Source organism: Ischnura elegans, chromosome X, assembly GCF_921293095.1.
Source record: "Ischnura elegans chromosome X, ioIscEleg1.1, whole genome shotgun sequence".
Classification (NCBI taxonomy): Eukaryota; Metazoa; Arthropoda; class Insecta; order Odonata; family Coenagrionidae; genus Ischnura; species Ischnura elegans.
This window is the reverse complement of record NC_060259.1, coordinates 75417249-75433673: the sequence shown is the minus strand read 5'-3', so window position 1 is coordinate 75433673 and position 16425 is coordinate 75417249. Positions and strand designations below refer to the sequence as shown.

General features: G+C 37.4%; 1 protein-coding gene across 1 annotated transcript in view; it reads left to right on the top strand.

Annotated features, from left to right (window-relative positions):
* Positions 1–16425, top strand: part of LOC124171043 (tyrosine-protein phosphatase 69D) — a 54898-nt gene that overhangs the window by 26726 nt on the left and 11747 nt on the right. The window contains exons 15-20 of the mRNA XM_046550192.1: positions 215–359; positions 5925–6315; positions 9600–9795; positions 11993–12128; positions 14321–14470; positions 16172–16342. Coding sequence (XP_046406148.1) covers positions 215–359; positions 5925–6315; positions 9600–9795; positions 11993–12128; positions 14321–14470; positions 16172–16342 — 1189 coding nt within the window. The remainder of the gene's footprint in view (positions 1–214; positions 360–5924; positions 6316–9599; positions 9796–11992; positions 12129–14320; positions 14471–16171; positions 16343–16425) is intronic.

The following is a 16425-nucleotide window of genomic DNA, read 5'->3' as shown; positions in this document are numbered from 1 at the left end:
GCCAAACATGTTGACTGTAGTTTAATAAATTTTTATGTGGAGAGTGCTTAGTGTTTTACTTCATATCTATTATTTTTTTCTTTTTTTATGACTTCCATTGTCACATGTACATGTAATCTCTAGGAACAATGAAATTGTTGTTATTATTATTTGGATGAATTGCCTTGAATTACTGTGTAGGCTAAAAATTGATGTACTAATTTATAATTTTCAGGCATCTCTGCCGAGGCTTGCGTGGTGGACATGTATTGGTGTCATCGAGTCCACCAGACATGACGCCCATTGCAAAAGAGAATTTGGTGGCTGCTTTTATTGAGAGACATCGTGACTCAGATTATGGATTCCAGCATGAATTTGAGGTGTGTAAGGTCCCTTTTTTAACTCATGTTTTCATGCTAATAATTAGAGATGTGTGAATAGTATCCGCGAATACCTCGAATACCAGAAAGTATTTGATACTCGAGATCTCGAATAATTATGCTGAAAGTAGTATCTCGAATACTCGAATACTTTGAATTTTGCACCATACACTGTCGCACGCACGTTGGTAGTAGTTGACTCGGAAACAACGTAGATGACTCTAGTCGTTTTGTGCATGCGGTACTGTATTAGACAAGTTGACGAACTACATCAAATTCGCAGAAAAGAGTGGTGAACAGATATCGTTCAACGTGGGGGATTGAAAATGATCGGGGGGAAAAATCTGAAAATGAACGTTTAGTATGCTTTGCGCAATTCTAGTATTCGATGCATTCCAAATTTGAGATATTCGAACATCCGAGGTATGATTTAATTAGAGAAATCTGCTATTTGACCCATCTCTAGTTTAAACATCATCATCATCACTGGTCAACAATCCTAGGATTGGTTTGACGCAGCTCTCCACTCAGTTCTCCTATCAGCTAATCTTTTCACACCTACGTAATTCTTCTCTTTCACATCTCTCTTTACTTGTTCCATATATTTTGTCCGAGGTCTTCCTTTTCCATTCTTGCCTTCCACTTGCCCTTCGACGATTGTCTTCATCAGGCCATCATGTCTCAAGATGTGGCCTATAAGGTTGTTCCGTCTTCTTATTAAGGTTTTCATGAGGCTTCTCTTCTCTCCTACCCTTCTTAGGACTTCCTCGTTACTAACTCGGTCAATCCATTTGATTTTCATCATTCTTCTGTAGCACCACATTTCAAAGGCCTCTATCCTTGCTTTCTCCGCTGCGGTCATTGTCCAAAATTAAATTTCTCTTCTAGGTTTATGCTTTTTCGTGATAGCTTCTTGATTTTTTCTACCCCCATTCCTATTTTTTGTCATTGTTCCCTTGGTTTGTCTTCCGTATGGCTCTATCGAAATCACTTTCTGCTGGGCAACTGCTGCACTCTATTCTTGAGATGCAGAGGGCCGACAGATGCTGGGAGGGAATGAAGCCATTGTGTTTGAGACTCTCTAGCGGACACTTCTATGTGTTGATGCTATTCATACGCAACTCGGGCACCGCTCTATTTCTCCCCCATGAATACCGATGGCCTTGAAGGCTTGAGGCGTAGACCCTCTACGTTGAAGTCAATTCGCCCAATAACCTATGATGGCAAAAATTACGTCTCAAACAGTATTGCTTTCAAAAATCTCATTTCCACTAGCTCAACACCAAATTAATGATCTAAATTCACTAATGTCATTCTCATAAGGAGGCGAGATAAATGGCTTTGATAGGCCGGCTATCTGGACGGCATGATGAGTAATGCTTTTGGCCATTGCTCAACAATGGATTTCGATTAAAATATAAACAAAGAAGAAGATTTGAGGCCAGCAATACTATTTATCTGCGTAAAATGATAGCAATTTCGTGTTTACGTAGCGCAAGTTCACATTTTATGAAGAGAGTGTTAAAGGTATTTGATTAGGCTACACAGCGTTGGGATGTTTCCCTGAGGAACGATTTTGCACTACCGACATTGCGCTAGGTGAGGCATGGGTGTACCGTGGGTGAAGGCAGAAATCTAAGTCTCCATTGCATTTTTCCAACTACAGTAGAATCCTGATTTAAGGTTTTTCAGCGGGGACACAATTTAAAACACTAAATGCGGAAAAACACTAAATGAGGACCTGCCATTTTTTTCAGGTTTTAGGGTCTGTAATGATTGGAATGGCATTTTATGAATAAAAAGTATTATTTTAAGTAACTAAATGGTGCTGAATGCAGCAAAAAATTCTTTAATGAAATGTTCTTTGCCCTATGAAGGTTGGATAATACTTTTCAGGAATCAGCTAAAAAAATGGGTAGTAAAAATAAGTAATGATCAGAAGATGACAATTGTTTCAATGAAATATTTTAAGAAAATTATAATATTCATCAACTTAAAAGCATTCCCACACGGAATATTATTATGGAAATTAGTGATTCCATTTTACGCATATTTCAGTGGCCTCGAAGAAAATTTAAAATTTTTTCTGTAAAAGTGACATGTAGGTGACTATAGCATTTCTAATATAATAAAAAAGGTGTAAGTAGGTACTCGCAAAAATCGTCATTTCATCAATGAAGATGAGTGAAATAAAGGGACAGCAGAAGATCGCTAATCCCGAATTCTAAACTACCGAATATCTAGGAAAAGGGAGATTTACTGGAATTTTGCCAATTTAACGTTTTCTGTTGCCTCGGCGAAACGAGCGATTTATGAGCCTCCTGTGCGCACATTTTGGATTTCGAGGCCATCCAAAAATGGAGAATCTTTTTTCTAGTATGCGTACAAGTCGATGGTGATTCAACTCGATGACAACACCAGACTCGTTGTCATATCCGCGGCCTCATACAGGACGAATGGAGCCGGGAGAAGTTGCTTAGGTACGCGGCGCGCTGATCACCTTGACTCCGACTCACCGTTTCTTGGCAGCTTTTAATAAAATTTGGTTGGACCTTGAATAACGATTAGCTAAACTCTGTTAAGTGAAAAGTTTTAATCTTCAATAGAACTGGATTTCATCTGAAAAATTGTCAGTGCCTCCCGAGTTTGTCAATTTCGTCCGAGTTATGATGTCGCAGTCAACCACCAAGGGATTTCTGGACCTGCTGGATTTTCGTATTTTTCCGCGCTCATCTATTTTACCGTGGTTATGCGGTTATTTTTTTCAGCATGAGCGATTTATTTAGAGTCATGGACCGTGATAGTTCGTCAAAACTCCCATTGTCATTCGCTTTTCACATAAAATAGCACCAGATAAATATCTTTGAACCGGCAGCGATATCAACCAGCCGCATGTTGGTATATGGGCTCCGGGATATCTAAATTACGATGTAAAATAATGTTGTTCCGTTAGGAAAAAATGCTTTCACTCACGATCATGACAGGGGAAACACTTCCTCGGTTCTTTCGCTGTTCCTCCGTGGAAACTGACCTTGGAATGGATTATAAAAAGAATCTTCTAGTGAACTGCGCAAATGATATTGGGCCTCTTTTGAAAAGAGAAAGTAGCCGACTGGAAAAATATTGGGCTAACAATGGACCACCCGTAGAGAGTAGAGTTGAAAGGGGCATAAGCTGTCAGTTGAAAACATTACGAGGAAACCATCATTGTAGCGGCCCTCGGAGTATAACTCGTGTCATCAGTCGTCACGTATCATCGAAGTTCACGAAGTGCAGGATAAGGTAGTTAAGAAGTTATTAAGGGATGAATTTGCTCCATTAGATCGGATCTCATACAAAAAGTGTCTGGTGTTTGGATCAGAAGGGGAGCGAAACATTACGAGAAGACAAATCACCTAGCTTGCGAGTTGAAGGTCCCAGCGCTGCGCTCGCGGAAGAAAGCAGTTGAAGAAGCGTTCCCCGGTAGATTCTATTGACTCTTGGTAAACTTTCATGAGACTCTTCTTGTTGATGAGCAGAAATTCGAAGATTTGGATAATCATTTGCATGAGCCGTCATGAAAAAACGTTAAATCGGGCAAAATAATCTTGTGCGGGAAAACTTTTTACAACCATAAATGCGGAAAAACGCTAAATGCGGAAACACTAAATACGGATAATTTTTACATTGCCCTAATAGGGAATGAATCGGGACCCTAAAAAATAAATGCTGAATGCGGAAAAACGTTAAATGCGAAGACGTTAAATCCGGATCCGACTGTATTTCCTTGCTTAAAATGCATAAATAACCTAATAAGTACGCCGTGTTTGGTCTCATTCTTTTTTAAATGATGTGCACATTACTAATATTTCAATCTAATAAAATAATAATACCAATTGCCGAAAGTCATTGTTTGACGTCTTTTGGGCTATTAGGTGACTCATGCTGCAGTTGACCTCGAGAAATGGGGAACTTTGAAGGGGGTAAGATGAAAAAGGTCAGCAGGCGAGAAAGGGGGAGGTGTGAAAAAAGGTTTTTTGTTGTTCATATGTAACTTGGTATTTGGTATCCATGCGTGACCCTGAATCTTTTGTTTGATTTTGGAGAAAAGGAAAGCTTAGAGGGGGAGTCAAGTGCTGACTGGAGGGGGATAGCGGATATTGGGAAATGCGCTTATGTTACTATCCCACGGCATTGAGCTTCTCCCTATGGTAGTTTCATCTCGTGGGGAAGATTCAAAACTATGTGCCTGTCGTTATTAGCCATAAATGACACATTGTATGTATTTCGTCTCATTTTCGTCAAACGATGGATGCAGGAAAATTATACGTAGGGACCGCTATTATTCAACGCTAGTATTGGAGCTATGATTTACTATTCAAATTTGATATTCGAGTTCGAGAAATCTGCTATTCGACCCATCTCTAATTTTTAATGATTCTTCGTTTTAATGTTATTTTTAATTGCGGTTTTTAATGATGTTATTGATGCAATTGATTAAATCTGAAATAAAAAGTTGATTTTTAAATGTATTTGGTATATACCTATTTATTTATGTATTCATCAAGTGAAATAGATGAATGACATTTAATATGCTTTGTGCAATTCTCGTATTCGAGGTATTCGAAAATTGAGATATTTGAGTATTAAAGCTATGATTTAGTATTCAAATTCAATATTCGAGTTCGAGAAATATGCTATTTGACCCATCTCTACTAATAATCCAATTTTCTCTATTTTAAAACTTCATATTTTTAAGTGGTAGCAATTGGTTATTTGTTGACCGGCGTAATTACTGACTCTGATGTTTAGTTTTAGGTCTCATCTTATTGCATGAAGTTCATACATCATATTTTCAATATGCTACCTTATTTATGCTGTCTGATCGAGAATTTATATCTGTACATTGAACGTTCATTTGCATTTAACATAAGCTTGTTGTGTCTCAGATTTATGCCTACTTAAATTAAAGTAACTTAAATTGATTTTTATTCCTCATATAACAACATTGCATGCTGCTTTTAAGTGCATTCTATGTCTATAGCTCATCATCAGCTGCAATTAAAGCTAGATTCAGCACCTCTAAAATGAATCACAGGGCCCATTGCACCCTAATTTCAATGTTATCAGCCTCATTGGCAAACTTATTGCAAGTTCCAAAACCTCTTTTAATGTTTGTCCTAATTTTATGTTCGAAATCTGGTCATCCCTGGAAACAGCTTAAATTGAGAAAAATTAAGGATTCCTTTGCATTTTCATATAAATTAGGAACTTAATTTGTATGCAACATTTTTATTCCATTTTCTTTGATTGACTCCGGTTTTACAGGTAACACTTCTCTTAACGTACAGAAGTTTTTTTTTAATTTCCAATATCTCACCATTATAGCAAAGGGTTTTACATAGCCTCTTAAATGCCTTATCCTGCAAAATGTCATTTGTATGGCCATAGATATTTGATAAAGTTTACTCCTTCATACCACCTTCATAGAGTCTTCAAGATCTCATGCTCAGTTTGGGTTAGTGGCAATTATTTTTCATGTCTAAGTCATGTTTTTAAAATCTAGTTGATTTCTTATTCTTCCAGCTTCTACCGGATAGATTTCCAGACAGGACTACGAGGGCATCTGAAGCAAGGGAAAATATGTACAAGAATAGGTACCCTGACATTAAAGCTTATGATCAGACAAGAGTGAAGCTATCTTGTGCCGAAAATGTGATTGGAGGAGATTATATCAATGCCAACTTTGTGGTTGGTTACAAGGAAAGAAAGAAATTTATATGTGCTCAGGGACCTATGGACAATACAGTTTGTGATTTCTGGAGAATGATCTGGGAACAGCATTTGGAGTTGATTTTAATGCTAACAAATTTGGAGGAGTACAGTAAAACCAAATGTGCTAAGTATTGGCCAGATGAAGGCGATAAAGTTTGCGGTGACATAAGCATCTCACATGTACAAGAAAAAAGATACTCAGGTAATTATGCCTTGTCTTTCTTATGTACATAATAATTTTTATGTGAGGTACAGCAGTGGTGCAGCGACACATTTTACTTAATTCGATTGATATCACTAATAGAATAGTGTAAGGATTTACAAAGTATCCCTCAGAAAGCCGTAAAACTCACCATTTCGAACCATTTATCTTAAAATTCTGCAATTTATGAATCTCGCACCTATCCTGGTGTGTATTCCATATGTCCACACACCCTGGTATTAGTTGCACCCAGCCTTAATTCCTAGCTGCGCCCCTGAGGTACAGTATAGCATGAGTAATCTGTTGTTTGATTTGCTGGCCTTGGAAATGAGGAGGACCCACTAGAGAGTATAAATGTCATTTTTATGAGAATTTCAAAATATGCCCTTTTCTGTGTCCTCTACTACCACAACCCCACAAAATGTTATGAATAGAAAACTTTCCTCATGCTTCTGGCAATGCTCTTCTGTGCATTGAAAGAATGTAGATTGCAGCTAGAATAAAAATGCTGTCTTCACAAAAACTAATACAGTGGAACCTCGTTAAAGCGAGTACAGGCTATAGCGACACCCTCGCTATAACGAGAGATAGCCGATGCACCGTCAATTGACCCTATAATAAGCGTGTTAAAAAATTCGTTTTTACTACACCCTTTTGGTGCTGCCTCTCGCCATAGCGAGGGTTTCACCGCCGGAAGACTTTCATCAAGATTCCTTAATCTCTGTATTTTCTAGCGATCTGTTAGATATGAAGTTAATGGAGTGCTCAGACTCAAATTTATGTGGTAAACTGTCGTTCGATAAATAAGTAGTTAATTTTGGTGAAAATATTGTGGCATTAGCATTCGCGAATGCTTCATCTTCTTTTGTTCCTCGGACGGCAGAAAGCAGTCGGCAGCATACCCGCACGTCCGTGAGTTGCGTGAATAGAAAGCATTTGATGGCAGTCACCATGGCCAAAAAAACACCAAACACGTCTAAGTGAGAAAATAAAAATAAAGGAGTAATATGAGAGTGTCGAAATTAATTTTTCTTCCTATTTGCTCTGCAAAATTAAAAAAACAAAAGCGCCCAAGGAATGCAGACGATGAAGAGTTATAAGGAGCTTTGTTCGGATAGTTTTGCCCACTCAAATCTGCGGGAACTTCTGAGAAAGGGGCTACGCCTAAGCCTAAAGCGGATTATTTCAGGGATAGATTGCGAATCGAGAATTTCAAGAGTGCGGAAGGTTGATTATACTAATGCGAAGCACCAAAGCGTTATCTCCCCTCATAATTGCTGGTGATGCCTGCGGTGTAAACCCGAAGTCGTGGAAGAAAGGACTCCGATCGCAAGTATCTTTAGAAGTATTCCCCGCGTCATATAACATAGACGAAACGGAACTTTTTTACATACAACTCCTCGACAAAACCCTTGCAGTATGAGGTATTTCTTGCAATGATGCCCCTGAAGGTAGGTAGTGCGCCTTAGCGATGATGTAGGATGTACGAAGCAATGATACTCAGTGTGAATTGCCCGGATGGACGTATTTATTCTCCGTTGCGGATTTACAAGGGTGAACTATTCGCGTCAGTGGTCGGAGTCGTACTGGCGCTCTCTTTTGTCACGTGGGTAGCCGAGCATCCCCTGGTGGCCGCTGGAAGAACTCGCAGAACAACTAACTCTCGTTTGCAGTGCCGTGGTAAACTCGGTGTATTACTTCAAATACGTTGCGAGCGTAACACTCAAAAAGAAACTTTTTTTCAACAACGGCAATTTTAATCACATCATTTTTCAAGCTTAGCAAACTTTTTACCGTAGATTATGTAGGTATTACATTATTTGATAGAAAAAGTCTTCCAAGGCGGGAACGTTATACAACCTTCCACCGTTTTCGCCTGTAGAAACAAATGCAATGCGTTATTTCACTTCACTGCCGCATAACGTACAGAAACAATAAACATACACCAATGGAAACATTTGAGGCATTAAATAACCGCGATACTGTTTTATCAATTAATTTTAGAATTTTCAGTGGAAAATACCAAAATAATAGAATGATCACGTAAATGAACTAATTAAGTGCATAGAAAAATGGCTTCGTCGGTTGTGCATTGTCATAATGATTGACGAAACAATGCTTTCCATGATTTTTATTCAGTGCGGCGCTTATAAATTGTTTGAATAGTTAGTCATTGTTTAAGTAAGGAAATTTAGTGATGCAAAAAAACATCGCCTTTCGTCTGGATTTATGCTTACGTTTATCGGATAGATGTTTATCTGTCGCCGCACCACTTCCGTTCCTGTAATTCTGTTCGCAACAGGTATACTGGCTATTATTTGCTCCACCTCCGGTAAAGCGACAATTCGCTATAGCGAGTGTTTATTAGTACACCGTGGGGTGTCGTTATATCGAGGTTGCACTGTATAAGTTGCATCATAGTGTAAAAATCATGTTCAAAATTGAAGGTAGGTAAGAAGTATCCTTTTACAGCTAATTTTGTTGTTTTACTCTAACTCGTCCCAAAATTGATACAACATGCTCTGGGGGATTAGGCAGGTTTTGTAAATTGTTACAATGATTGCTGAATAACTTTGGAAATTCTCTCCTTGTAATGCTAACTTGTTATAGCTGATGTTTATTGAAAATCACACCTTCTTCAAGTTATTATAGCTCAGAAATTAGAGTATTTCCATTATTAATGCATTTACATTTTGCGTTGATATAGATCAATCTATCGATAATCGATCAGTAAATTGTAACCGAGCATTACAATTCAAATTTATGCATAACAACTCTGAAGTTACTGAACATGAACTCTTCATCCTTCTGTTAACTATCGCCAGCTTCATTGTCTCGAGGGAGTTGGCTGAGAGCTATGGTAGAGCTTTTTAATTATTCAATTAATTATTGTTTTAATTATTATTTCTCTGCATATCTTAACCCTTTGCAGTCCAATGTTGAGGCTGGCTCGACAGACCTAGTGCTAGCATCATGTCCAGTGTCGAGTTCAGCTCGATGCAGCAAGGCACTGTGATTACCGTATATGTCTGAATATGGTCCCCCCTTTTTTTCTAAAAATGCCCATGGTAAAAGTAAAGGGGGGACTATATTAAAACGCATTTTTTTAACTTTTCCCGAAACTGAAGCCTCAAAATTAGGGGGGGGGGCTATATTCGGAGGGGGGACTATATACGGAGAAACATGGTGTATCATGTATAGAAAAATTTCGAAGAACTCTGTGAATGAACATAAGTCGGTCGGTAGTGGGATCAATTATTAATTTTAATTTTTTTTACTTTCAGACTACATTATTAGAGAGCTGAAGATGACAAGGACCTTTGCGGATAAAGAAAAAGAGGAGAGGAGTATTATTCAGTACCATTTCCTGGTGTGGAAGGATTTCATGGCGCCGGAGCATCCTTCAGGGATTTTGAAATTTATTAAGAGAATGAATGAAGCCTATTCATTGGAGAAGGGTCCCATTCTTGTTCATTGCAGGTAATAATAATGGAATTGGTTTAAATTGTCGAGACTATTTTCGATATCCCTTTAAGTATTTCAGGAAATGAACTTGAAAATATTATTAGCCAGAGGTGTGCGAACAACTAGAATTCCAATTCCAGAGTTAAGAAAAATGTTTTACTCGACCACTTTTTCAAAACTCAGTTAAGTTATGAAAAAGTGGTTGAGTGAAAGGCGGTGGTTGATAAAAAACTGGTGTATTCCTTGATAATAGTATTTTTTATTGTCAGAGAGCACGCGTGGCCAGCAGTAATTTTAAATTTAATTGCTTCATTGCTGAATTTTTTCGAAATAAGCAGCCTGTTGCAGAAATTTCTCGGAGATGACTGGAAGTTAAAATTTACTGAAATTTTCCGCAAATACTTCAATTTTCCTTCCACGGTCAGTTCAGTACGTTTGATATTATTGTCAGGTGAAATCAGGTCAGGCCACTTGACAATGGCACAAAATTTATTGAATCTGGTCGTGGGCAGTAACGATGATGCGAACCTTCTCCCATTACCGAGCAAAAGTTACGGCACAAAATTGCCAGCAATTAATGTTTGATGAAAGGTACAAAATTAAACTTTTGGAATTGAATTGATAAAAATATGATGCATTATCTATTTAGCTATGATTGTGAGAGTGAATCGATGTAGTTGTTCATATTGGTTTTAGAATATACCATTGATTGTGATAGTGTGAATGGTTGGTATTTAAAAATGAGCTTTTTCTAAATTTAAATATACAGCAAAATAATAAGAATTCAAGAGTGTGAAATGCTAAAAATGTAATGATGGCACCGAGTGCTTGAAGCATCTGCAAGTCTCTTTTCCTGGTTCAAAATAATATCTAGAAAAAGGGCTGAAAATATACTTTGGACAAGCTTTTCTTTGGTTAAAATGTAGAAATGAAATCACTTTTAAAGACTGTAGGCAATGAAGTTGTAAACTTTTGAGTTAACTGATTTTTAAGTTTGTTACTAGAGCAGAGGGCTAATGGAGTATGCTTGAACAGGAAACTCCGTGTATAATGCACAATATGTGTTTTTCTAAAAATATCACTTTTTGGTGAATAAATGGTATTATCGCAGTTCCCAAGGCTAGTGCATATAGTTGTAGCGCAGTAGTGAATCATGTGGTCTTTCATTAAAACTGCCCATTTCTACATCCGCACTATTATCATCCACTGCACACTACATCCACTCTATAATCATCTAACCATGTTATTTTGAAAAAAAAAAATAGTTGAATTGGATACAATGTTAGGTAGTTTGGTATATTTTATTCATTGATGTCAAGTTGAAAGTTGATATGGAATTAGGTTTAACCTTTTTACTGCCAGCCCGTTTCATGTGGGATTTGCAAAGACTTCCAAGGCTATCTTCTGAAATTTGTAAGATTTCAGATTTTAAATAATTATAAGTACTTAATTTTATAGAATGCATCTAGATTTTTTCCAAATACTAAAGATATAATTAGAGCTTAGAGCTATAAACGTTATTAATGAGATGCCGGTGAAACAGCCGCAATCATAAAGTAAAGTAAATGAAAAAAAGTCTAGCCAATATGTTGGCTCGTGGCCGTCTTCCAACAATCAGCAAAGGTTGTTATATTGCCACACTGGTAGTAAAAGGGTTATGGAATGTAATTGTTCATTAAAAAAAGTAAAGTAGACTCAAAAATCACAAGCTATCGTCCAAATCGTCTCAAGCTCTACCCAAGTTGAAAATTATTTGTTCACAGAGCTCTAAAATAAGCCTTTATGAACATGAACAGTTATTAAATCAAACTGAAAACACAGTGTGAGTGATCTTAAGTTCAAATCAGACAGGTAAAAATTAGGCGGTCTTTGTTTTGGGTACTTTTTTTATGCTTATTCAGATATTTATCCATAGAAAATTTTGACAGTTACATAGGATGCTGCATCAGTAGTATCTTATTAGCAATATGTTGAGCTAGTCTAAGAGTTAAGTACTTTGAAGTATTGTGATCGTGTTCGGAAAAAAATTGCTTAATCCTTGTGTATAATTTTTATTCATCATGTACTGTGTTACCTGAGTTTTAAATTACTGTTTTGTTTCTTCTGTTCCAATCTTTTGTAAGCTTTATTTGGCAGAGAGTGAACTGTAGTTGCTCTACTGGTCTTTAAGTTTGCGTATTGTTATGCACAAGCTTTTTCTCTTTTTGAACAGTGCGGGTGTGGGCCGAACTGGCACATTGGTTGCCCTTGATTCCCTGCTTCAGCAACTGGAGGATGAAGGCCAAGTGTCAATATTCAACACAGTTTGTGATCTCAGGCACCAGAGAAATTTCTTGGTCCAGTCATTGGTTAGTCTTGTTCATATCTTCCTTTTGTTAAAAATTTGTTCTTGTATTAGCATTGTGACATTCAACTGGTTAAACAGTGCCAAAATGTCTGTTGCTGAATCTGTCACCTTGCTCTGGGCATGTATTGATGTTTGAATTCCTGTTTGTTAACCCTAATACGGGAAACATATTTTTCTGACGTAATCGGGCAAGGTGAGTCCAATGACTCTTTTAACTTTTGCTTTTAATTTAAACTATTAAACAGTGAAAAATATTACTTTTCACATCCATTTGTACATATTGTGCACTATAGAATCATTTAACATAAATTTGGTTATTTTTGTTCAACAAAAGTTTTACATTACTTATTAATTTCATACTTAGTCAAACAGCGAGTACAGTGAACTTTTGACTAATTCTTTCTGTTTTCACTACATAAAGCACCAAATATTTATCGTTACATGTACACAGTGATAATTTTTGGCTATATTTTGACAATTCAAACCAAATATTTGTAAAATGCACAATACTTTTTACATTTCGTGCAAACAGACTCACCTTGCCCGGATTTGTGGGAATTCTGGGAAAAAAATTATTTCTAAGTTACTTTCATTCCGAAAGAAGTTTGAATTACTCTAATTTATAGGAAATACAGTGGAACCTCGTTAAAGCGAGTACGGGCTATAGCGACACCCCCGCTATTACGAGAGATAGCCGATGCACCGTCAATTGACCCTATAATAGGCGTGTTAAAAAATTCGTTTTTACGAGACCCTTTCGCTGTTGGCTCTCGCCATAGCGAGGGTTTCACCGCCGGAAGACTTTCATCAAGACTCCTTAACCTCTGTAATTGCTAGCGATCTGTTAGAAATGAAGTTAATGGAGTGCTCAGTCTCAAATTTATGTGGTAAACTGTCGTTCGATAAATATAATGATTGACGAAACAATGCTTTGCATGATTTTTATTCAGTGCGGCGGTAATGAATTGTTTGAATAGTTAGTCGTTATTTGAGTAAGGAAATTTAGTGATGCAAAAAAACATCGCCTTTCGTCTGGATTTATGCTTACGTTTATCGGATAGATGCTTATCTGTCGCCGCACCACTCCTGTTCCTGTATATCTGTTCGCAACAGGTATATTGGCTATTATTTGCTCCACCTCCGGTAAAGCGACAATTCGCTATAGCGAGTGTTTATTAGTGCACCGTGGGGTGTCGTTATATCGAGGCTGCACTGTATACAATTAGAAGAAGTAAAAAAATTACAACATGCTGACATTTCAATAACATAATAAAATTCTCAAAAATGTGATGCGATGAGTCCAAGAGACTCACCTTGCCCGTACTAGGGTTAATTTATCTTTATACAGTAAAACCTCTGTACATCGTAATCCAGAGGACCAAAATTTGGGCAATTTGATGCATGGAGGTTCGCTATTGAGAGGTTTTAGTGATAGGCACAATTTTTTCATAACCTTCGGAAATGAAAGGCATAACTGTCTTTTAAACGATTATATTTATGTGTTTAAACAAACATGCATGCATTGGTGAACATATATATATTAATTAATAATAACAGAAAGCGAGCGCTACTGCATGATTTTTACCATGATTCGAAAGAAAACAATGTGAGCGCTCTTAATTCAACAGTCACTTAAAATTATTAGGATAGTTTGATACGTTTTTTCTTATTTACTGTTAGGTATGCTCTCATATGGAACAAAATGGCCACAACTAATGGTTAATGTGAAAATCACAGTACATCAAAGGTGTAAAAGAAAAAAAAATAAGCATGAAACATTTATCGCTGAAAATGTCATTCCATGTACGTAATCGCGGCTGCATTAATGGTCTCTAGTTGTCTCAGTGCGATTTGCGGAGGTAGTTAGGCTGTCTCAGGGGTATCTTCTTGGTATGATAAGTGGAGGTTTTACAAGATAAAGAGGTTCACTATATAGAGGTTTGCCTATAAATTTACATGTAAATCTGATGGGACCGTAGGGGTGGTATGAGGTATGAAAGTTAACAATGTAAAGAGGTTCACTGCATAGAGGTTTAACTGTGATTCGTAAAATCAGTACTTAATTTCTGCACCATTGTCATGAAAATCCATTTTAGAATTTTGCTTGTGGTACTTGCTTCATTTTATTTCTCAATGTGTGCTAAGGAGTATTTGTGTTCTGATAATTAGCTTTTGTTTGTTCTTTATTTGCAGAAACAGTACATTTTTGTGTACCGAGCACTTATGGAAGTGGCTCAGTTTGGGGACACTGAACTGAAGATATCCAAGCTGAAGTCTGCAGTGGAGAGATTGCGGCTGAGAGAAAACGGGAAGGAGAAATGTCAGATGGAGGAAGACTTTGAGGTAAGTAAAATACCCTGTTAGCTGAGGCCATTCTTATGGTGAATGTAGAAAGCCAGTGAATTTCATTGTGTTTGGAAAGTCATGGGATATCAGGGATCGGGTTGGTGGGGTGGTTAGGCTTCCTACCCTGTGGGTCTGGGTTCAAATCCCGGTGGTGGCAGAGGTCTCTTTGGGACTGCTGGCCAATGACTGCTTTGTCGGTAGGCACTTCAGGTAGAGCACCAAATCCATTGTAAATCCATTGCTATGGTAAAGGCTGCAGGGTTTAGGTTTTAACCTTGGAATGCGGGAGCAGGTACCCTGACCCCTCGTCTTTTATTACTCCTTTTAGCGGTAAGGGACAGCGGTCATTCAATTGTTTATCCAGTCAGTTTTCAAAATAAATATTTGTTCATTTCTCAAGAAAAATAAACTAATAATTGAATCATTTGTCTTTTGAGCAGTGTTTACAAATTTTAAACGAAATTCTACGATAAATATTAACATATATCTCGAGTTCTGTGTGAACATCAACGAGGAAATTGTTGCTGCATTAAATGCGTTAATATTGACCTTAGAACTTCGTTTAAAATTTGACAATCCTCACAAAAAAATGAGGAATTCGATTCAAAGTCTGCAGTTTACATGCAAGCAACAATTATCGATATGCCAAATACAAATAAGCAATCCATAAGTTGACCACGAACCAATGCCACAGGTATGGCCGTAAACCCGGAAAGGAGGGAGCACAACTACCCTTGGAGTCCGAGATAATGCGGAGTCCTCGCTGGGAGGGGTCGAAAAAGGTTGGAGCTGAAAGCGTGTGATTATCTGGGAGACCCTTCTTTACGAATGTCCACCAAAAATGCTCCATACCACGAGACAGAAGAGTCTTTTGGGGCTCAGTACAGCAGTCATGCTAAGACGAAAACTCCGCCATCTCGAAAGGGTTAAGAGTTGGCTAATACCCATGCTGTGTTTCTCTCTACCATTCTGTCCCTTCCCTTATGCCCCAAATGACCTTAGCTGTTAGTCGCCTCCTCCAAATGCGGTCAAAGCAATATCAGGGAAAATGAATTTAAAATATTGTTTTCGTAAATCATGTTGGCTATGAAATTCAGTTGAAAATGTTTCCACATCCTCTTATACGCAGGCATATCTTCAATATTTGAACATTCCATTTCCATTCCATTCAGAAGGTGCTCCATAAGTCACTGTTCACACAATCCTTTTTCCTCTCCGTTGATATCCTGACAAATCACGATCGATCAATGAGATGTGATCTGATCGATGATCGATGCTGATCTGCTAAGAAAATCAGCATGAAAAGGAAACAGGAAAGGAATAGGATTTCTTTCTTTTTTAAATACAATCTGAATCCATTGGATAAGCCCAGCTTGATTGCTACGTCATCAAGAGACATCGATAATGGAGAGGAAAAAGGAACGTTTGAATGGTGACTTAAGAGTTAAAATGTTTTTACTATGGTAACTTTGCTTAATTTATTTTAAGGTTAATATTTGATTAACTTGGCCTCATTTTTATCAGCTCTAAAGATATTTGGTTAGGCGCATGCTATGAAACTGTTAGATCAATTTGAATGATATCATGGAAATTCTGTAAAAGCTTGGGAAAATCATATTGAAACTAGAGTGGCCTCCTTGTTTTATTTTTTTGTGTGATTATTATTTTCAGAAACATGACATATCTTTCAATTCACAGAAAATTAGCAGAGTTATAGAAGATCGGAAGTCATTTTCTGTCGGTGGTGGTGAAGAGAATAAAATGAAAAACAGGAGCGAGCTTGTGATTCCTTATGATAGGAATAGGGTAATTTTGACTCCTGTACCAGGGCGTGAACATTCCACTTACATAAATGCCTCCTTCATTGAGGTAAGTGTGGTGTAGCTTTGTATTTCTCTATTTTATCTATGATTCTGTTGCTCTTGATACCTTTTGATTGTTATTTGAATGAA